Source organism: Schistocerca gregaria, chromosome 2 (genome assembly GCF_023897955.1).
Source record: "Schistocerca gregaria isolate iqSchGreg1 chromosome 2, iqSchGreg1.2, whole genome shotgun sequence".
In the NCBI taxonomy this organism is placed as follows: Eukaryota; Metazoa; Arthropoda; class Insecta; order Orthoptera; family Acrididae; genus Schistocerca; species Schistocerca gregaria.
In genome coordinates this window covers 772160568-772183776 of record NC_064921.1, presented here as the reverse complement: position 1 = coordinate 772183776, position 23209 = coordinate 772160568, and the positions used below count along the sequence as shown (strand labels likewise).

General features: G+C 46.8%; 1 protein-coding gene across 2 annotated transcripts in view; it reads left to right on the top strand.

The window, feature by feature from the left end:
- LOC126335003 (nascent polypeptide-associated complex subunit alpha, muscle-specific form-like) overlaps positions 1–23209 on the top strand; it is a 299464-nt gene that overhangs the window by 88244 nt on the left and 188011 nt on the right. For both annotated transcript variants that reach the window (XM_049997830.1, XM_049997831.1), the window contains exon 2: positions 16172–16318. In XM_049997830.1, the coding sequence (XP_049853787.1) occupies positions 16172–16318 (147 nt within the window). The remainder of the gene's footprint in view (positions 1–16171; positions 16319–23209) is intronic.

The window sequence follows — 23209 nt, the reverse complement described above, 5'->3', positions numbered from 1 at the left end:
TACTCGCTTGTGACAGGTTGGAGGATGTTTCTGCACCATCACACCCCATAAGAGCTTAAATATGGTCCAGGGTATTATATTCCACAGGGACCTTCTTGACGAGCTGTGTGCCAACTTACAGCAACGAGGTGTCCATTTCGTCCGGCGTGTCCATCAGGGTCCAAGAGATAATCAGGTTGCCACTGGTGCCTTCATCTTGGCCTTCGAGGGTGACACATTACCCAAGAAAGTCAAGGTGATGGTCTACCACTGTGATGTCGAGCCATATCTCCCTTCCCCGATGTGGCGCTTTAATGCTGAAAGTTCAGGTCTATGTCTTCCCACTGTACTTCCATGGTCACATGCCGAGATTGTGGATGTCCATCACATCCCCTCTCCCAGCTGGACAAACCTAAGGAGCAATGTGAGAAACCGAAAAAGACCGCCAAAAACCAAGGCATCGCAGTGGCACCCACACCACCTCTACCTACAAAGCAGGTACTGAGTATCAGGTGGAGATTCTGGCGTCTGCTCAGGACCTAGATTTCGCTGGGCCCTCAGACACAGTGGGTGTCGACTGCACAGGTACTCATTTGGTGGCAGCAGGAGTAGACTGCTTCATTGAGTGTTTCATGCCTTCCCAGTCTCACGATCACGTAATCCTCTAGTGGGATTGCAGCGGTTTTTACCACCACCTTGCTGATTTAGAGCACCTGTAAAGCTTTACACCTGCTTCCTTCATTGTCTGCCAGAAACTTGGTTCCCAGCAATGCGGACACCCACCCTATGCTTCTATAAGGGATATTACAGGAACTGTAGCGATTATAATAGTGTATCAGGTGGAGTTTGCGTCTATGTCCTGATCACAGTATGTACTGAACCTGTGCCCCTTCAAACTCCTCTTGAATCTATGCCTGTCAGGATAAGGACGACACAGGAAATAATTGTCTACAATGTATATATTCCTCCAAATGGTGCACTACCCCTGAACGTTTTGGCTGCACTTATTGATCAACTCCTTAAACCTTTCCTACTTTTGGAAAATTTTCACGTTCATAACCCCTTGTGGGGTGGCGCCAAGCTTACTGGCTGAGATAGGGAGGTTGAAAATTTACTTTTACATCTCGACCTCTGCCTCTTAAATACTGGTGGCCCCCACAGATTTCATTGTGACACATGGCACATACTCGGCCATTGATCTCTCGGTTTGCAGTCCTCCCATCTATCCACTGGAGAGCACATGACGACCTGTGTGGTAGTGAGCACTTCCCCATCTTCCTGTCACTGCCCTGGCATCATGCCCTCGGACGCCTACCCAGACTGACTTTAAACAAGGCAAACTGGGACGTTTTCACCTCTGCTGTAACCGCTGAATCTCCTCCACATTGTGCCATCGATGTTGTCGTTGAGCAGGTTACTACAACGAATTAAAGAGCATCGGCGAGCTCTACAGCAACATAAGCGGCACCCTTCCCTACAGCACCTAATAGCCTTTAATCAGCTCCGTTCCAGGTTTTGCCAGCCCATAAAACGATGGAAACACAAGTGGTGAGAGAGGTACGTGTCGACCATTGGGTGCCATATGTCACCTTCCTAAGTCTGGACGAAGATCAGACGTCTTCTCGGTTACCAGCCCCCAATAGGTGACCCCAGCATTAACAACAATGGCGTCTCATCTACCGACGCAAACGCGAATGCCGAGCAGTTTACTGAGCACTGTGCTCGAGCCTCTGTGTCAGACAAGTACCCCCAACCTTTCGCACTCTCCAACCGTGGATGGAAAGTTCTCTCGTTCAGTACACGCCACAGTGAACCCTGTAACACCTCATTTACAGAATGTGAGCTCCTTAGCAGCACTTTTGAACAGTGTCTCAGCACAGCTTCTGGGCCAGATCAGATCGACAGTCAGATGATTAAACATCTCTCGTCTGACTACAAGCTACATCTTGTTGTCACCTTCAACCAGATGTGGTGCAATGGCATCTTTCCATCGCAGTGGCGGAAGAGCACCATAATTCTGATGCTCAAACCCGGTCAAAACCCGCTTGATGTGGATAGCTACCGACCCATCAGCCTCACAAACTTTCTTTGTAAGCTGCTGGAACATGTGGTATATCGGCAGTTGGGTTGGTTCCTGGAGTCACGTGGTCTACTGGCTCCATGTCAGGGCGGCTTCCGCCAGGGTCGCTCTACCACTGATAATATTATGTCCCTTGAGTCTGCCATCCGAACAGCTTCTTCCAGACGCCAGCATTTGGTTGCCATCTTTTTTGACTTACGTAAGACATACGACACGACCTGGTGACATCATATCCTTTCCACATGGTATGATTGGTGTCTCTGGGGCATGCTCTCGATTTTTATCCAAAACTTCCAGTCGCTCCCTACATTCCGTGTCTCAAGTCGGTGCCTCCCATAGTTCCCCCTGTATTCTGGAGAATGCCATTCCGAAGGGTCTGTATTGAGTCTCTCTCTCTCTCTCTCTCTCTCTCTCTCTCTCTCTCTCTCTCTCTCTCTCTCTCTCTCTTTGTGGTGGCTATTAACGGTCTAGCAGCAGCTGTATGGCTGTTCGTCTCACCTTCTATATAATCGGATGACTTCTGAATTTGGTATTGCTCATCCAGTACTGGTGTTGCTGAGGGCCGACTACAAGGAGCCATTCACAAGGCACAGTAATGGGCTCTACCCATGGGCTCTCAATTTTCAGCTACGAAGTCGTGTGCCATGCATTTCTGCCGGCATTGCACCATTCATCCAGAACCAGAACTTTACATTAACGACAATCCACTCACTGTAGTGGATATATAATCAATTCTTTAGGACTGGTTTTCGACGCCCTGTTGATTTGGCTACCTCACCTTCATCAGCTTAAGTGGAAGCAGTATCTCAATGCCCTTCACTGCCTGAGCAACAGCACCTGGGGAGCAGATCGCTCTACGTTGCTACAGCTCTACAGAGCTGTTGTTCAATCCCACCTTGACTGTGGCAGTCTGGTTTACAGTTTGGCGGTGCCCTCACGTTCTGTTTACTCGACCTTGTGCACCACTTGGTGTTCGGCAAGTCTGGTGACCAGTGTCCTGGTGCAGGCCAGAGTCCCTCCTTTGATGGTTCGGAGTGCACAACTGCTCGCCAGTTATGTTGCACACGTTAGTAGTTCTCCTATGCATCCAAATTACCATCTCTTTTCCCTAACCACCGGTTCATCTCGTACATCGGTGGCCCAGGTCAGGGTTTACAATTGCGGTTTGCATCCTTTCCTTTCTGTCTGAACTGGATTCCTTCCCATTACCAGCTCTCCTCGAGGTCCATTCATGTACACCTCCATGGTGTACACCTAGACTGCAGATTCATCTGGATCTTTAATATGCCCCCCAAAGGATTCTGTTAACCCTTTTAGCCACTCTGTGGTGGACTTTTTAAGTTTCCCAGCACCCTACCTTCGGTGTGGGATGACATTGCCTCAACAGAAGCTTTAGTCTTACGCTTTATTTGTGAGGGTGCGTTTTATCATTTTATCTAAGTTTTAGCGTCCCTCTGGGTTCTCCACCCTAGTGCTTTTACGGTGGAGGTTTTAATGTGTTGCAGAGTGACTGGCTTCTCCTTTTTATTTCCATGGTCAGCCAGCCATGGTAATCTGCTCTCTTGTTTTGATCTCTTCTACATGTTTCTTAAGTGTCTCTGTGGTTTTCTTTTCCGATTTTGTCCATTTTAGTGTTTGTTGCCCTTCTGTCATTCTTGTGGCGTCCCTGCATGCATTCCATTTTGTTCACTGTAGCTAGGGGGGACCCAAGGATAATAGAGGGGTCACTGCAGCTTTTATCCTAGCCATTGAAGGCAACATTTTGTCTGAGAAGGTTAAGCTCATAGCCTGTAAGTGTGATGCCAGGCCTTATTTTCCTCCTCTGGTGAGATGTTTTAGGTGCCAAAGGTTCAGACGTATGTCGTCCTACTGTTCTAATGAGGCTGCCTTTGGGACATGTGGATGGACATCCCATAAGGGCAGCCCTTGTGACCAACTCCTTTAATGTGTCAACTGTCCAGAACCACACACCCCTCAATCACTGTAATACTCAGAGTTCAAGAGGGAGAAGAAAATTCGTCAGCATAAAACGCTTTACTGCGTATCTTATCAATAACCAAAGAAAAAGTTTCAAAGAGTTGGTATCACTGATATGGTTTCAAAGTTCGCGACTGTTTTCACAGTTTGTACCCCACGCAATCACAAGACTTGCATGAGATCTTCTGGCCCTGGTCATATTCCAGGGCCTGCCCTACCATTGGGGGTAGAGAATGTCAGTTCCTCGTCCCTACACCTACAGCACTAGTGATTCCCACACCATGAATGCAACCAGAGATACTTAGTCTTGCCATCTGACCGAACTCCATTATTCACTAGCTCTTTACTCTGTAATTGGCGTTGCACTTCAGGAAACACAGTTCATGGCAACACACCTCCGTGCTCTGAAAAACTACAAACCCTGCTGTTCCAATCGTGTTAATTTCGAGAGAGAGCTTGGTTTGGTCTGTATCCTCATATGCTCTGATAACTTTCAGAGGGCAGGTGCCCCTTACCACTGCACTAGAGACTGTGGCTGTTAGTGTCTACCTGCCAGTTTGGATGACAATATGTAATGACTATCTACTCCAGACAGACGTTTCCAATGTCAGGAGCTGAGAGTTAGTGGAACATCTACCACCCCTTCCTCTTGTTGGGGACTCAGTACACATAAGCCTCTGTGGGGCAGAAACACTGTGTATTCCAGAGGCCGATTACTAGAACACTTTCTTCCAGAATTGTACCTCTGCCTACTCAGCACTTGACCTGCAACACATTTCAGTGCAATCCGCAGAACAAATTCGGCTACTGATCTTCTAGGTGGGAACCCGAGTATCTTAACCTGGATTCAGTGGTGCATTCACAGCCATCTTTGTGAAAGCGACCATTTTGCTATTGTTCTCTCCCTCTCAACTCACAGACATCTGGAACATGCCCCACATTGGTCACTTCAAAAAGCTGACTGGCAGGGTTTCTCCTCTACAGCCATTTTTGTAGCCTTTCATGTGACGGATATTGACAAAATGGTACAGGATACTATTGATATTATTAATCATGCCACAGCAGCATTGATACCCTCCGGCTCATCCCAACAATCAGTGGTGCCATGGTGGTCTGAAGATTTAGCCACAGCTACCAGGGGATACTGCAGGGTGTGTCAGTGCCACAAGTGCCATCCCCTATGGATAATTCAATACCATTCAAGCGACTGTGGGCGAAAGTGCGGTTTTTATTAAAGAAAAGGAAGCAGGACTGTGTGATCCCATACCCCATCGTCCCAAGTAACATTTGTGGCGATCCATCACCCATGTCAATGGTAACAACTGCACTGATCCCATGGTACTTGCTGATTGTTTTGCGGGTCACTTCACTGAAGTGTCCACTTGTTTCATGAGTCAGAAACACATTATTTCCCTCTGCGGATCTGGGGGTTAGAATAGGCCATAGGTATCCCTTCCTGTCGTAAGAGGCGACTAAAAGGAGTCTCTCACTTTTCGGCCCTATAAGTTCAGGTCCCATTTTATGGTTTGACATTTCACATTCCAAATTCTACAGAAGTGTAGGCCATATGGGGAAGGATGCCTTACATGGTGCATGAGCTATCCATAGTGCCCTTAAGATTCGATCTCCTCATCATCTTGTCATGGCTTTGTATCTCCACCTGCAATTCGACTATTTGGGGGAGGAAACTTTCTGGGGAATGTCATCCTCCTTTGTCTCCTGTCCTCTTTCGCCCCCATGACAGCATTGATATCTCTAAGCTCAATATCCAGCATGGTAGCCAGTCCGTTGGAGTGAGGCCATCATGTACCCATTTGCTGGTAGCCCCCTGACAACACGGGTATCGCACTGCTGGTGCCTCAGCTGTAATACTCCCCATGTATGCCAAGGGGTAGATGCCTGCCTTGCTGGGGCATTAGGACCTCCGGCAAAAGCCATCATGCCAGGTGGCCTATGTTGTGGCTGGGTGGCGCCCACGGGGAGAGCCCCTGATCGGAGTGGTTGGCATCAGGGCAGATAACCCACAATGAAGCGGTCATCCCTTGCTGGTGACTGTACAGCGCCAGAAGTCTCTAAGAAGGGCTAGATCTAATACAATGCTAACAGATATGACCCTAAATCGTTTCCCTCCCCCGCTACACCATGGGAGGAATGTAAGGCTACAGATAGAAGAGAGCCATATTCGCCTCAGTATTTTGTCTGTAGCAGAACAGATGGGGACTTCTTTCAACCTATGAAGGCTCAATTTTTTGTTGAACATCTTGAGCATAAGTTTGGGGATGTGATAGCGCTGTCCAAGATGAGAAGCGGTGTAGTCTTGATTCAGACAGCATCTCCAGCCCAATGCCGGACGTCACTGTGACCGACTGGGTGATATTCCTGTTTCCATCACTCCCCAGAAAACTCTCAACGTGCTCCCCAGGGGATTATTTTCTATCTCGACCTCCTCTTGCAGTCTGACGACGAGCTCCGCGCCAGTCTTGAACAGTGGGGTTTTTAATTTCATCCGGCGCATTTCCAGCGGACCTAAGGACAACAGGGTTGCTCCGATGCCTTCATCTTGACCTTTGAGGGTGATTCATTGCCTGGCTCCTCTCATGTGGAAGGGGTCCCTTGGGACCCTCTGTCCCAAAGTCTCCACTAATGCCGCAGTGGACACTCGCCAGTGGCTAAAGGAACCAAAAGCTGCTGGACGAAGAGCTTCACAGTCTTCCGCCGTGCCTGAAGCTACTTCAGAGAAGTCCTCCCATGTAGCCCCTAAAGAGAAGCGAGAGGGCAAGCAAAGAAAGAAGTCTGCTTAGAAAAAGGACACTCCGATGGCCCCAACACCACCACTCCCTACCAATTCTGCACCTGTGGATGAGGTGGAGATCTCAGCATCCTCTGAGGACCTGGATCTCACTGATGCCTCATCCACAGTAGGACTGGATACATATTCTCAATCGATGGCAGCAGGTGACTCTGAGGTGTAACCTGCGTCCTTACATGCTTCGTGCCTTTCCAGCCTCACGATAACGTCATCCTCCAGTGAAATTACGGCGGTTTTATCCACCATGTGGCTGAGCTAAGGCAACTCTAAGCTTTATACCTGCTTTCTGCATTGCCCTCCAGTAAACCTGGTTCCCAGCAACGGACGACTCCTGCCCTTTGCGGCTATAGGGGATATTACAAAAACCGTAGCAACTATAATAGTGTGTCAGGTGGAATTTGCTTCTTTGTCCTGAACTCAGTATGCTATGAACCAGTGGCACTCCAAACCCCTCTTGAAGTTGTGGCTGTCAGGATAAGAACAACATGGGAAATAACTGTCTGCAGTGTCGAATCTTTCCTGTCTCAACTCAACCCAGCCTCTTAAATACTGTGCCCCCCACATTTCAGTGTCGCACATGGCACTTACTCTGCCATTGATTTATCCCTCTTCTCCCATCTGTCCACTGGAGAGCCCATGATGACTTGTGTGGTAGTGACTACTCCAGCATCTTCCTGTCACACCCCCAGCGCCATTCCCCTGGACGTCTACCAAGATGGGCTTTAAACAAGGCAGACTGGGAAGATTTCACCTCTGCTGTCACCATTGAACCTCCACCACGTTGTCCATCGATGTGGTAGTTGAACAGGTCACTACAACGATCGTTTCTGTGGCGGAAAACACGGTCCCTTGTTCTTTGGGTGCCCCCAGAGGAAGTCAGTACCTTTGTGGTCTCCAGAAATCGCTGAGGCCATTAAAGAGCGTTGGCGAGCTCACAGCGCTATAAGTGGCACCCTTCCCTAGAGCACCTAATAGCTTCATAACGGCTCCGTGCCCGCGTTCGCCAGCTCATAATAAGACGGAAACAGGAGTGTTGGGATAGGTACGGTTCTACTGTTTTATCTACCGATGCAAATGCAATTGCCGAGCACTTTGCTGAACTCTATGCTTGAGCCTCTGCGTCAGAGAATTATCGTCCAGCATTTCTCATCCTCAAACGGCGGATGGAAAGGAAAGCCCTCTCTTTCACTGAACGTTACAGTGAACCCGATAATGCTCTATTTACAGAGTGGGAGCTCCACAGAATCCTTACACATTTCCCCAACACAGCTCCTGGATCAGATCGGATCCACAGTCAGATGACCAAACATCTTTCGTCCGACTACGAGCGACATCTCCTCATCATCTTCAACTGGATCTGTTGCGAAAGCGTCTTTTCATCGCAATGGTGGGAGAGCACCGTCATTCTAGTGCTCAAACCTGGTAAAAACCCGCTTGATGGATAGTTACCAGCCCATCAGCCTCACCAACTTTCTTTGTAAGCTGCTGGAACGTATGGTGTGTCGGCAGTTGGGTTGGGTCCTGGAGTCATGTGGCCTACTGGCACCATATCAGGGCGGCTTCTGCTTACCACTGATAATCTTGTGTCCCTCGAGTCTGCCATCCGAACAGCCTTTTCAGACGCCAACGTCTGGTTGCCGTCCATTTTGACTTACTTAAAGCACACTACATGAATGGGCAACATCAGATCCTTGCCATATTGTATGAGTAGGATATCCGGGGCCCCTTACCAATTTATATCAAAAACTTCCTGTCGCTCCGTACTTTCTGTGTCCAAGTCAGTGCCTATCACAGTTCCCCTTGTATTCTGGAGAATGGCGAGTGTATCTCTATTTTAATGGCCATGAACGGTCTTGCAGCAGCTGTCGAGCCTTCGGTCTCACCTTCCCTGTATGCAGACACCTTCTGCATTCTGTACTGCTCCTCCCCCAGTACTGGGGTTGCCGAGCAGCTCCTACAGGGAGCCAACCACAAGACGCAGTCATGTGCTGTAGCCCACGGCTTCCAGTTTTCAGCCGTGAATTCGTGTGTTATGCACTTCTGTCGGCAGTGTACTGTTCATCCGGAACCCGAACTTTACCTTAATGACGATCCACTCACTGTAGTGAAGACATATCGATTCTTATGACTGGTTTTCGACGCCCGATTGATTTGGATACCTCACCTTCGTCAGCTTAAGTGGAAGTGCTGGCAGCACCTCAATGCTCTCCACTGCCTGAGCAACACCAACTGGGGTGCAGATCGCTCTACGCTGCTATAGCTCTACAGAGCCCTTGCTCAACTCCACCTGGACTATGGGAGTCTGCTTTATGGTTCGGCGGCACCCTCAGCGTTGCCTTTACTGGACCCAGTGCACCACTGTGGCGTTCAACTGGCAACAGGAGCTTTCCGGACGAGTCCAGTGACCAGCATTCTATCGGACTGCTCGCCTGTTACGTTGCACACATTCATAGTTCTCCTGAGCATCTGAACTGCCGTCTCCTTTTCCCATTCTCGACAGTTCATCTCTCACATCAGAGGACCAAGGTCAGGCCTAAGATTGCAGTTTGTGTATGATGTCTTCTGTCAGAAGTGGACTCCTTGCCTTTACCACCTATAGTCCAAGTCCATTCACGTACACATTTATGTTGTACACCTTGGCCGAAACGCCGCCTGGACCTTTCACATGGTCCTAAGGACTCAGTTAACACTGCAGCTCTCTGCTGTCACTTCCTCTCGATTCTTGACATGTACTGGGACCATCAAGTGGTTTATACTGAGGTTTGATGGCTGATCGTCACGTTGACTTCTTGTATGTTCATGGAGGACTTGAACAGCACTCCTTGCCGGATGGCTGCAGTGTTTTCAGTGCAGAGCTGACGGCCATTTCTCGTGCTCTTGAGCGCATCCGCTCATGGCCTCGCGAGTCTTTTCTTCTCTGTACTGACTCCTTGAGCAGTCCACAAGCTGTCGACCAGTGCTACCCCCCGCTATCCTTTGGTAGCGACCATCCAGGAGTCCATCTATGCCTTGGAATGGTCCAGCCATTCTGTGGTGTGTGTGTGTGGACCCCAGGCCATGTCGGAATCCCGGGCACGCAACTTGCTGACAGGCTACATGGAAACTGCTTCTGGAGTTCATATCCCTGTAACTGACCTGCAGACATTATTAGGCCGTAGGGTTTTTCAGCTTTGGGAGACAATGGCGTAATCTCAGTATGCACAACAAACTGCGTGCCCTTAAGGAGACAACGAATGTGTAGAAGACGTCCATGCGGGCCACTCACAAGGAATCTGTGGTTCTCTGCCAGCTCCGCATTGGCCATACATGGCTATCACATGGCTACCTTCTCCATTGCGTGTATCCACTTTGGTGTCACTGTGGCTCACGTATGACTGTCGTCCACATCTTGCTGGACTACCCACTTTTAGCTGTTCTGCGGCGGAATTTTTATCCTTCTCAGCACCCTACCTTCAATGTTGGCCGACAGTGCCTCAACAGCATATTTGGTTTTACGTTTTTTCGTAAGGGTTTTTTTGTTGTACCATCTAAGAGTGGCCACTTAGCCTTCTCTCTGAGATCCCCCCCCCCCCCCCCCCCTTTAACTATGTCGCATTTTCTTTGCATTTGTTTGTCATGGTGCTTGTGTTTTCAAACATGTGTTCATCTCACCTTGTCTTTTTGGTGCAGACATTTTGATGTGTTGTCGAGTGGCTGCCTCATCGTCTTTTATTATTGTGGTCAGCCAGTGCAGACCTTATGCTCTATGGTTTTAATATATTCTTCCACTTTTCCTTGTGGTGCATGTTTTCCCTGTTTTTCGTTTGTTACATTCATTTTCTTTTTAGGTGTGGTGTTGGATGTTTTTGTACCTTGAGCCTTGCTTGCGTCAGGAAAAAGGGACTGATAACCCTGTAGTTTGGTCCCTGTATACCACAAACCAACCAACCAAATACATTATTGAGTACCACCCGCTATTCCTCCATGCACATGGCTCTCTATCATACAGTGCCACTTTAAGTGAATAGGAGCTTCACAACACTTTGGCAGAGTGTCAAGATATGGCCATTGGCTCCGACAAAAACCATAACCAAATGCTCAAACATCTTCTGGCTTTTTAATCGTATTGGTGTGGTGGAGAATTCCCTTGTCGGTAGTGGGAAGGTTTATTATTCCTGTCCTGAAACTTGGAAAGGACCCACATATTTTAACTAACTACCAGCCAGACTCACTGACGAATGGGCATTGTCAGCCACTTGAACTAACGGTCGACCACCATCTTTGTAGGTGGCCTTAAGCTAGAGGGCGTATATCGTGTTTCCAAAGTGGCTTTTGGGCTTTCCGGTCCACCACAGATCATGTGGTTTGTCTGAAATCTGGAGTGCACAATGCTTTTTCATATTGACAACATCTAATTGCTGTGTTCTTTGACCTACAGAAGCACATGATACCACCTGACACATCACATCTATCTACACTGCATGAGTGGGGTTTCTGGGTCAGTGTACTCATATTTATCCAGAATATCCTATCTGTCTGACTTTCGTGGTCTCTCAGCAACCAGTATGTATAGGACACCGGAGACTCTCGGGGATTGGTTCTGAGCATAACAGGTTCTCGATCGCCATCAATGGTATCGTAAAAGCAGTGGCTCCATAGTCTCTGTTGCACTGTGTGTGGATGATCTTTGCCTGTACTGTGCCTCTGCACCACTGTGCACAATTGAGTGCCATCATCAGGGGGTGTCTGGAGAGTACATGACTGGGCCATGGTTCACAGCTCTCAATTTTCTCTTACAAATTGACAAGATGTGCATTTTTGCTTACTCCGGACTGCACCCACACTGAGAAATTTATCTTCGTGAAAATTTACTTGAAGTAATTCTTAGGTATTTTACTTGACAACAAGCTAACTTGGCTGCTACATGTCCGCTGGCTCAAGGCAGTTGTATGACAAAGCTAAATGCTATCCATTTTCATAGTAATTCTTTGTGGGGTGTGAACTGCATAGTTCTGAGAGTTTACAGAGTGCTGATTTTTATCCCAATTGGACTATGGATGTGTTGCCTATGAGTCAGTAGCATTGTCCGAACTGAGCTTGCTGGATCCTGTTCACCAACTGGCATGCAGCTGGCAATGGGGGCCTTCCGTATGAGCCCTGTTGAGAGCCTCATGATGGACACTGGTTTCTCACTGCTGATGGTAAGAAAACAGTAACTTCTGGCAAATTACACAGTCATAGTCTTTCAGACACCTACTCACCCATGTCTCTGAACGCTATTCCACAACCAACAGTTTGGATTGTTTACGCATTGCCCATAACTGGGTAAACCAGGTGGGTCCCAACTTGATATTCTACTGGACAACTACCAACAGCCCCCTGTTGTCTGTGTTTCTAGGTCTCCCTCTCGACACCCCCTGTGGTCTGTTCTCTGTCCTGTGATATGGATGGTAACAGGACGCCCCAGACCGCGCTGCTGTAACAGGCAAGAAGGCATGTAGTGATCCTCAGTTATTCCAGTGTGCTGTCCCCCTGCATGCTATGACCTTGCTGCTGAGGGACAGAGTCATGCATCGATGGGAAGATGAATGACGGGAAGTGACTGACAATAAGCTGCATCTAGTAGAGCCCTGTACACTGCTGTGACATACTTCCATTTGGCAACGAAAGAAGGTGTGAGGTCCGGCTCATTCGTCTCTTCATAAATAACTGTGCACTGCGTTTTACTAGACTGTGTTTTATTTTTCTACAAGAGGGCAGCGACAGATTTTCTATTAAGTAACATTGAAAAGAATGTAGTTAGAGTTTTAAAGTTTTGTGAGGTGTCCAACTAGTTTCAGAAATTTTTAGGGAGATGTTCTTAATATGTTAACATAGTGACTGGTTCCCCCACATTTCTTGTAAGTGGTCAGCCAGTCACATTTCCATTTGCAGATATTTCCATTCTACCCAAGTCTGTGTGTAAACAAATTATAGCAGATGATTTGTACTACCACGAGCTTTGTGCACAAAATTGTGGTGTAGCGGTTAGCGCCGCTGACTGGCATGTTGTGGGTTGCCAGTTCTAACCTTTCAAACCTGACCACACGAAAACATTTTTTTATTCAGTATTCATCATTTCTGGAATATTTTCGAAATTTCTAAATCACTGATGGAAAAAAAATCGCACCACTAAGAAGGAGTTGTGACAAATGAAAGCTAGTAGACGGGTTTCTACATTTGAAAGGCCGATGTATATTCAGATACCCCGCCAGTCGCATCAAGAGTGGCACTATCAGCACCACTATGAGGATGCATATAAGATTTTCTTTAAATACTCGCTGTAATGCTCATGAACGGTAGTAACCTTTGAAATAGGACATGTGAATTGGTGTTAGTTAAGAATGCCTTTAAGGCAGCAAAGAGGCCATTATCAACACCTCACTGAGTGTGAACAAGGTCGTGAAATGTGGTTATGAGAAACTGGATGTTCCTTCTGCAGTATTGCAGAACGACTTGGCAGGAATCTAGCTACTGTACATGATTGCTGGCAGCACTGGCCACGAGAATACACAGTCGTAAGAAGACCGGGCTCTGGTCGGCAACATGGCACTTCCAAGAGGGAAGATCATTGTGTTTGGTGTATGTCTGTCATGCATGTCCAGCAACAGTTTAAGCTCAAACTGGTTACTTTAAGGACAGCTCAGAGCCAGAGGCCCTGTAGCATGCATTCCATTGACCCCAAACCACTGCGGTTTGTGACTTCAGTGGTACCAAGCAAGAGCTCATTAGTGGTCAGGCTGTGGAAGTCTTTTGTGTTTTCTAATACGACACTTTTGTGCACCAAAGCTCGTGGTAGTACAAACCATCTGCTATAATTTGTTTACACACATACTTTGGTAGAATGGAAATATCTGCTGTCTACTCCACAACCTCTTCTGAACATCTACTGAAATGGCACAACAGTTAGCACACTGGACTTGTTTTTGGGAGGACAAGGGTTCAAATCCCCATTCTGCCACCCAGGTTTAGCTTTCTCATCATTTCCCTAAATACCACCAGATAAATTCTGGGATAGGTCCTTTGAAAGAGTACAGCCAATTTCCTTCCTCATCCACACAAAAATCCAAACTTGTGCTCCAACTCTAATGGGTTCATTGTAGACAAGACATTAAACCCTGCTTCACCTTTTCCTTGTACACAGCTCTTTAATCAACTGTTCATACTGACAACCACCTCACAGTACTTTTACTCCCTTATGAAATTTGTTGTCAATGATCAGAGCTTGTTCACAACACTAATATATGGACATACATTACTACAAAGAGAAATGACTTCTCCCCGCCAAGATGGAGAGATACAGATGTGATACTAGTCACCTCAGATGAAGCATCGTATGAACTTGACAGCTGCTATGCAATTGTATGTGTGTTCTTCTGCTTCAGTGTCAGTGATGGCCGCGTGGCAGAAGGAGGCCAGTTGATGACATGCAGCCAACTTGTCTGCTTGCTACACACACTGTACCTTCACCTGGAGTTATGGTCTGGGTGCGATTTTCGGCCTGGTGATTGAGCCTGGTCTGCTGCCATTCATCAACAGCTTTCCAGGGATTGTTTCCCCACAGGATAAGACATGCCAGTACACAGCTGTTGTAACCCAGTGTGATGTGTAGGGTGTTGGCAGGTAGGTTTCTCCTGCTCAATCACCAGATCTGTCACCAGTCGAGTACGTACAGGCTGTCTCCAGCGTCATCCACAAACAGCATTAAATGTCAATGTATTGACTGACCAAGTGCAAAAGGCATGGAACTCCATCCCACAAACTGATATCTGGCTCCTGTACAAAACAATGCCTGATTGCATTAAACATTCTGGCTATTACACAGGTTATTAATGAACCAGCATTACACATTTGCAGTGATATATATCACACATTAAGCTGCGATCTTGGAATGTTAAGCACTTAAATATGTTACCTAGACAAGTTTATTCCCAAAATGTCATTGTTATACATTATTTTTTTGGTGTTGCAATTTTTTCCCATTAGTGTATTTTGGAGTATTCGGTGTTTGTATGAAAGGAGCAGCTCTTGTCCGGGAGTTCAGTGCAGTTCTGTTCTGGTTGTACGTTGGTTTCACATAATAAATGTACTTTCAGCGCTTCATTGACGACCCAGCTTTTGGTTTTGGCTCGAGTATGTTTACAACATGACATATATAGTGACAAAAAATGTCAGATCAATATCAATTCCTGTGGTACACGCATAGTCACCATTTTCCATTATGAAGACATTTCATTGTGTGCGCTGCCTGCGATTCTTAGCTAGACACACTGAATTCATTTTAGTTAGACAGGATAAAAAGCTATATAAAACGGAAATGAGCATGTGAGGATTGTGCAAGGGAATGTGAATGGTCGATTTCCGTTTAGTGGGAGAATTTTGGAAAAGTGTCGTTCGTCTGCAAAAGAGAACACACATAGGATGCTAGTGTGACCTGTTCTTCGGTACTGCTTGAGTGTTTGGAATATGCACCAGATAGGATAAAAGGAAAACATTGAAGCAAATCAGAGGTGGGCTATTAGATGTGTTAACGGTAGGTTCGAACAACATGCAAAAGTATTATGGAGATACTTCAGGAAATCAAATGGGAATCCCTGGAGGGAGAGCGATTTGTGTTCCCTAGTAACACACTGAGAAAATTTAGAGAAACTGCCACTAGAAGCTGACTCTGCAGAACAATTTTACTGCCGCCAATGTACATTTCGTGTGAGGAGCATGGAGATAAGATAGGAGAAATAACTCGTACGGGGCTATTTAGACAGTCGTTTTTCCCTCGCTCTATTTGCAAGTGGAACAGGAAAAGAAATGACTAGTAGTAGTGCAGGGTACCCCGGCCACCCACCGTATGATGGCATGCAGAATATGTATATAGATGTAGAAAACAAGTTACTAGAGGCCACACTGTTTGAATGTCTCTAGGTGAATGTTAAAAACAGCATCATCTTGATACTTAAGTGATTTAATGATCAAAGTATCAAACTGTTGGAGCTTGTATCATTACATTTGTCTGAAAAGAGGTATTGTGATGCCTCTCTACTTAGTTCAACACGTGTAAATGGAATCTGTCAAGTTTAATACAATGATTATAGAACTGGTGAATTAAAATGTTCGGCTTGTGCATAATTCCCATGGCAATTGAACCATGTAATTGTAATCAAGGAAAATTTATTTACAAAATATCACTGGCAAGTGTTTGTAATTTTGGAAGGTTTTTGTCTAATGCTTTTATAAAATAAAGTATAACTGCTTTTTACAGCAGCAGTGTTCTGCACAAACATAAACTTGAGTTTTTTTTGCTTTTTGAACAGGTGCGATGGGAAGACAGTTTGCCAAAAGGGATCTGTGCCAGCTGTCTGTACAAGGTGGAGATGCTGTTCGAGTTCCACTGCTCTGCTGTAAGAATTGACTCACTGCTCAGGAAATATCTCGCTTCAGAATTGACTGTTAAGGAACAGGTAACACTTTATACTTAAGTCTCAATATGCTAAACAGATCATTTCAGTTTATACCTGAAATTCAAGTGTGCAACTACTAAAACAGGTAACGGAGGATATTTTAAGGGGAAAAAGCTTCTGATTTACAAAGAATCTTCTACTTTTCTTCAAGGGTGTAGGACGTCAAGTGGGCCGACTTGGTGCAGCAGAGGCACCCCAGGACATTTTAATTTCCACTTTCTATACTTTTACAAATAAATTCATAAAACTTGATTATGATGTCCAAGAAGGATTCAGGATTCACAATCATAGCAGTGGAAGTTAAAAAACGCAACAAAATAATTTTTTTACTTGTGAAATTTTATCTTTTTTTTCCAATTACTATTGGCAGCATTTGCTGCTATACATACACTGTTCTTCATAAGTAAGAAAGATTCTTCAACGAATTTGCAGAGCAAACCATACTTACATGCGTATAAACTCTAGAATTTATTTCATTTATGAAAAATGGATGAACTGTTAGGTTTTAAACTTCATGTTTAGAAAAACCTCAAATTTTATAGTCAATTATCTCAATTTTTACCATAGTTTTTAATAGATTTGGAAAATTCCACAGTTTTGCATTAAGGAGTTTGTGTTTAATAAGCATACCGAGTTTGGAAGTAATAGGACATTTATTTTGGATGTGACATGTACCTAAGTACAGAAATTTGTTTTTTGTGGAAAATGGCCTTTAAAGTTTCTGCTTACATTTGGCATTCTTTTAGAACACTTCAGCACTATAACCAGGTACTTTTTCATTTTCTAAATCAGTTTTCTTCCTTTTCACATTCCTATGGTGCTCGCTTTTTTAATTTTATCATCTCCAAAAATGATTTATCTACATTTACTACACACACTCCATCACATACAAAGCTTTGATGCAGTTCACTCGGCTTAGTTCACATTTTCCCTAAAACAAAGCTTTGCACATACAGCTAAAACAACGCTTTGCGTTTTCTTCCATAAAAATGGTTTTTGGCAATCTTTCCCGTACATATTGGTTAAAACTGTCATTTGGATTTTGGGTACCGGCTTGAACGCATTTCTGCAATAAGTTTTCATTTACAAGGTCCTTGAATGCAGGTTTGATGGCTTCCATTACAACAGTTGGTAGAGAATCCCTGTGATAATATTCTTCACCACCAGCAATTGACCTTTGGTGGCCACATCATGATTCACTTCTTTCTGGGTACAAGTTGTGGTTAGAGTTATTGTCTGCGGACATTTCGTGGAAGTATAAGGGACAAACTGGTTGCTTCATATTTTTCAAGCTCCCTGTGTTCCTTCTTATTGCTAAGCCATACTATGTCTGTAGCTTATCAATTTCTGCATCTGTCAGTCACCCTCTCCATTTTATCCCTTGCAATCGGATGATGTTTTTACTGACAAATCTTGTCTTGGCCTTCTATGTCTAGTACCATGTCTTCTCTGTACATGTCCCACACATTCAAACTTCTGCACAATAGTCTCAGCTACATGTGGAGAGATTTTTGAGTGTCAAGGAAAGCTTTACTATCACCATCACTAAGGTACTTCACATATCGCAGCCCACAGGAGGCAACAGTTTTGGTAAACAAGCTGACAACTCCATTCGCTGCCATACCTCCACTTGAGCCTTTATAGTTCATATTACATTCATGATCTGGAATCCCTTTCACATACTACGAAAAAATTTGCTCAATACTTCAACATCTAGTACTTTGCCAGTGCCAACAGATGATGATGTAAAAACACCATTCAATGAAGTGGTTTTTTTTTTTTCCTCCACGTACCATCAAAAGTGGCCACTATGTCCCTGTCACCATCATTTTCGATAATAGATTCTTCTGCAGCACTTTTCGTTAATGATTCTGCAACTTCTTTTAGAGCTCCCAAGCAGTAAATCGTCATTATCTCTCAAATTTTGCTGGAAGAGGTGATAGAATCATCACTGCTCAAAGTGTTCTTGCTGCCTTCTGTCCCTTACCAATACAGCACATGCCATACGTTACTCTCAAATTCACATTGAGGGAGAAGTTCATGTCGGTTAAACCGAACAATACTCCCATTTTGCAATAGTTCATTTATTCACCTCTTTACACAAGCAATGCTTACAAAGAACTGACATGGCGGTTTTGCGCAAAGATAATCTTAGTTTAGTTCAAAGACAATACTTAGATCGATGCTGGTGTTAACATCATTGGCGCCACATAGCCCCCCCCCCCTCCCCGCAGTACAGTGTACTCCTGAGAGGCTGGGGGGGTGGGTGACTATGGCGTTGGCAGGGGCGTTCCACGGGAGCCGGGCCACAGTCAGCTCGACAGTGTCGTCGGGGAGCTGTGTCGATATATGTCTTGAGGGAAGGTTCGGCCACCAAACCTGGAAATCGTTGAAGCATGCCAGGCGTTGTACTGGTCATGCAGGTTGTGCAGCGAGAGGGAGGCCGGCGGTTTGTGGGCAGAACGGAGCGACGACGATGATGTCTCTGGTGGGTGTGGCGAACACACGAAGCATGTCCAGCTTGACGTCGGGCGAGAGGGGAACACATTTCACCAGGTGGCAGGGAATGGCGGAGGTTGTGTCATGAGCACCGGATGAAGGGAAACACAACAAACAGTGTGTCATCACATAGTATTATAGAGACGCCGTGGATTATGTCCGGGGGGGACAGGCACAAACACCTCGAGCGAGGGCACGTTCAAGATGGGGGGGGGGGGGGGGGGTCGAGAGAAACCTCGACAGGGAGAGGCAGGCGATGGGGGAGAGGTCAAAGGGACCGGCGAAGGGTTCAGTGGGAAGGGCGTGATTGTAGGTAAGCTCGATGTGAGGTGCATGTGATCACTCGACGAAGTGCGTGAGACCAGAGTAGAGGGCAAGGTCAGAGAAGAGCTCCACGATTGGAGCTGGAAGTCACTCGACCGAGTGTGTAAGTCGACACAGAGGGAGTGGTCGGAGCTTCGTGAACCCCAACAGTGAGTGGCGTGGTCATGGCCTGAAGGGGGTAGAAGTGGGCTCGACATGACCAGGCTTCTGTCTGTTGAGAGAGACTGTAACAGCTGAATCTTTTATCTGGATGTCATAGTTGTTGGCTGAGTGCTGGAGAACTCGGTACGGGCTGGTATATGGAGGTTGGAGAGGAGCACGGACAGTGTCATCTTGGAGCATGATGTATTATTCGCAATTGTCCAGAGATTTCGGGATGTGAACCTTAGGGTGGGAGTGGCTGGCAGGCAGAGGGATATGGAGGTTGGTGAAGTGGCCTCTGACATGGTCCACGAAGGAAGGCAAGTCAGACTGAGGGAGAGAAGCGGAAGGGCTCACAAGTTCGCCACGGAAACAATGTTCTGGCCTTATACGAACTCGGCTATTGTGCCTTCCAGGTCTTCCGTATAGATCATACGTATGCCGAGTAGCACAAGGGGAAGGGCCTCCTTCCATAGAGAGTCGTGGCGTCGAAGAGTCGCCTTGAAAGTGTGGTGCCAGCGCTCAACTAGCCCATTAATTTGCAGGTGATATGCTGTGGTATGGATGCGCAGGATGCCGCAAATGTTACAAATCTCTTTGAACAGGGCCGACTCAAATCGTCTGCTCCGGTCAGTTGTTATGGTAGCTAGACATCCGAAACTTGATACCCATGACTCGACGAAAGCTCGAGCAACAGTTTTTGCTGTAATGCCGGGGACGGGGACAGCCTCGACCAAGTGAGTTGTTCGGTCGATAGATGAGAGATCATAACGAAAGCCGTTAGAGGGGGGACGGGGCCAACAATGTCAATATGAATATGCTGGAAACGCCCAGGAGGGATCGAAAAGGCACTGAGGGGGGTGAAATGTGCTTGTGTACTTTGCAATGTTCGTACGCGACGCAGGAGTGTGCCCATTGCTGGCAGTCCTTGTTGACATTTCTCCACACGAAGCACTCCGCTACGAGGCGAGTGGCCGCACGAACACCGGGGTGTGCTAAATTTTGCAGTACGTTGAAGACAGCGCGACGAAGCGTGGTTGGGACGAGGGAACGTAATGTGTCCATACTGTCGTCGCACCAGATCTAACCAGAAATGTCAGGGAAGGTGGTGCGGACAAGGTGTAGTGAAGAGCTAGAGTCTGAAATCAGATTTAGTGTGTCCTCGTCGGCAGGTTGAAGGTTAGGCAGTTCAGAGAGGTCTAACAGCGAACGAACGGCATCGACTCGTGAAAGGAAATCAGTAACTATATTGTCAGCACCCTTTACGTGTCTGACATCGGTGGTGAACTGAGATATGAAGTCCATGTATCTGAAGCGGCGAGGAGGTGGGTCAGCTGGCGGGTTTGTAATGGCCGCAGCCGGGGCTTTGTGGTGTGTTAAAACAGAAAGGACATCCCTCATTGTCAGTCTTAAAATGCTTGATTGCTTTGTAGACTGCAAGCAACTCCCTGTCAAACACGGAATATTTGCATTGTGCATTGGTGAGCTTGCGTGAGAAGAACTGCAGAGGCGAAGTTTGGCCGTCGACTGTCTGGATAAGGACATAGACGTGAGCAATATTGTCATCGGCGGTGGCGATGAAAAGCTGCGCATTGGGATGAGGATGTGCGATAGTGCAGGCCTCGGCAAGAAGATTTTTGAGGGCAGTGAAAGAGGCAGTCGTAGCATGGGTCTATGGAATGGGCCAAGATCCAGAAGTGTTGCTGCTTGCCAAGGTGTCCGTCAGTGGAACCTGAATCTCCACAGCCCAAGGTAGAAGTCGGCGATAATAATTAACCGTCCCCAGAAAGCGCTGGATCTCTTTGAATGACGAAGGAGTGGATAGCTTTAGTATTGTTTGTACTTTCTCAGGGGGTGGTGAAATGCCATCGGCAGAGACACGAAAACCAAGAAAAGTGACAGCAGGTTGATGTAGCTGCAATTTGTCCTGGTTGGTCTCTATGCCTGCTGCTGCGAGAGTGTTCATAACAGTTTGCACATGTTGAAAATTGTCCTCGACGGAGGAGCTGAAGACAAGAATATCATCAAGATGCATGAATCGATGATACGCAGATCAATGCTGGTGTCGACCTCATCGGCGCCCCATCATCATAACCATTCTTTACGATTTTCAATCTCGTGCAAGACACACCAACGTTGCATTTGCCCCCCCCCCCCCCCCCTCCCCGCCCTACAGGTCCAGAGGTTAGAATAGGTCCAAGCTATACCTGCCTGTCGTAAGAGGCAACTAAAAGGAGTCTTACATGTTTTGGCCTTTATGTGATGATCCCCTGTACGGTTTGACATCCATTACTCAAAATTTTCGCGAAGAGTGGCCCAATTGGGGAAGGGCGCCTTCCATGGTGAATAGTGTCCATCATCAGCTGAAACCTCTCGCATCCTTCGTCAACATTGATCTGCACTTCCGCTCATTCTCTGGCTATTGGTCGAGGCCACCCTCCTGGGTGCACTTTCCTCTATCCTCTGTGCAGTATCACTTTCTGCACTGTCGACGATAATGGACTTATTAACACATTTCTACCTGATACCAAGCATGGTAGCCAGTCTGTTGTCGTGGGGCTGCCATGTATACTGTTGGTTTGTAGCCCCCTGACCATACAGGGATTACTCTGCTGATGCTTGCACCATTAACTCCCTACATATGCTAAGAAGTAGATGTCTATCCCCCTGGGGCATCAGGACTCCCGGCAATGGCTATCCTGCCAGGTGGCCTTCCTTTCGTGTGGCTGTGTGGCGCCCATGGAGAGGGCCCCTGGTTGGAGTGGGTGGCATCAGAGCAGATGACACGCCATGAAGAAAAGTACTTCATCTCTTGCTGGTGGTCAAACACCAACAGTCTCTAAGCAGTCAAGATCTAACTTCAATGCTAAGAAATACGACCCCAAATTGTCACCCCATCCCCTCCGCCTCACTGGCCACACCATGGGATGAACACCAGGCTAATGATGGCAGTGAAGCTTATTCACTCTGGTACCTCGTATATACGAGAGTTGATGGGGAATCTTTCTTGTCAATGAAACATCAGTTTTTTGTGGAGGATTTAGAGGACAAGTTTGGGGAGGTGGAGGGCTTGTCCAAAATCCGGTCAGGGTCAGTCTGTATCAAAACAGCATCCTCTGCCCAGTCATGGGCAGTACTTGCCTATGACAAGCTGGGGGATGTTTCTGTTTCCATCACGCCCCTTAAGAGCCTAAATATAGTCCAGGGTATCATATTTCACAGGGACCTTCTTTTGCACTCTGGCGATGAGCTGTGCACCACCTTAGTGTGACGAGGTGTCCATTTTGTCCAGTGCATCCACCGGGGTCCGAGGGTAATCAAGTTGCCACCAATGCCTACATCTTGGCCTTCGAGTGTGACACATTACCCGAGAGGGTCAAGGTGATGGTCTACCACTGTGATGTAAAGTCGTATATCCCTCCCCTGATGCGGTGCTTAAGTGCTGGAAGTTCAGCCTTATGTCTTCCCACTGTACTTCCAGCGTCACCTGTCAGGATTGTGGATGACCTTCACATTCCAATCCTCCTTGTGCCCCACCTCATATCTGTGTCAACTGTGCAGAGCACCATTCGCCTTGTTCACCAGACTGCAGGATTCTCCAGGAAGAAAGAAAAGGAAGGATTGACTGCCCCTACACTGAGGCTAAGAAAAATGTGAGAGTCTACATCCTGTGCATACGATGTCAGCCTATGTAGCCACTATGACAATGGTTCTAACATCATCCGTTCCGCCGCAAACAGTTGGCTCTCAGAGCCGTCAGACTCCACCTGCCCCCTTGACGGTGGGGGCACTTCCCTCCCTGTTGGCCCTGCACAACCTACTTCAGGAGCAAACCCCCCCCCCCCCCCCCCACACACACACACACATGCCAGTGTGGCTGAAGCAAACACAGGTAGCTGGTCGTAAGGCTTCACGGCCCTCCACAGT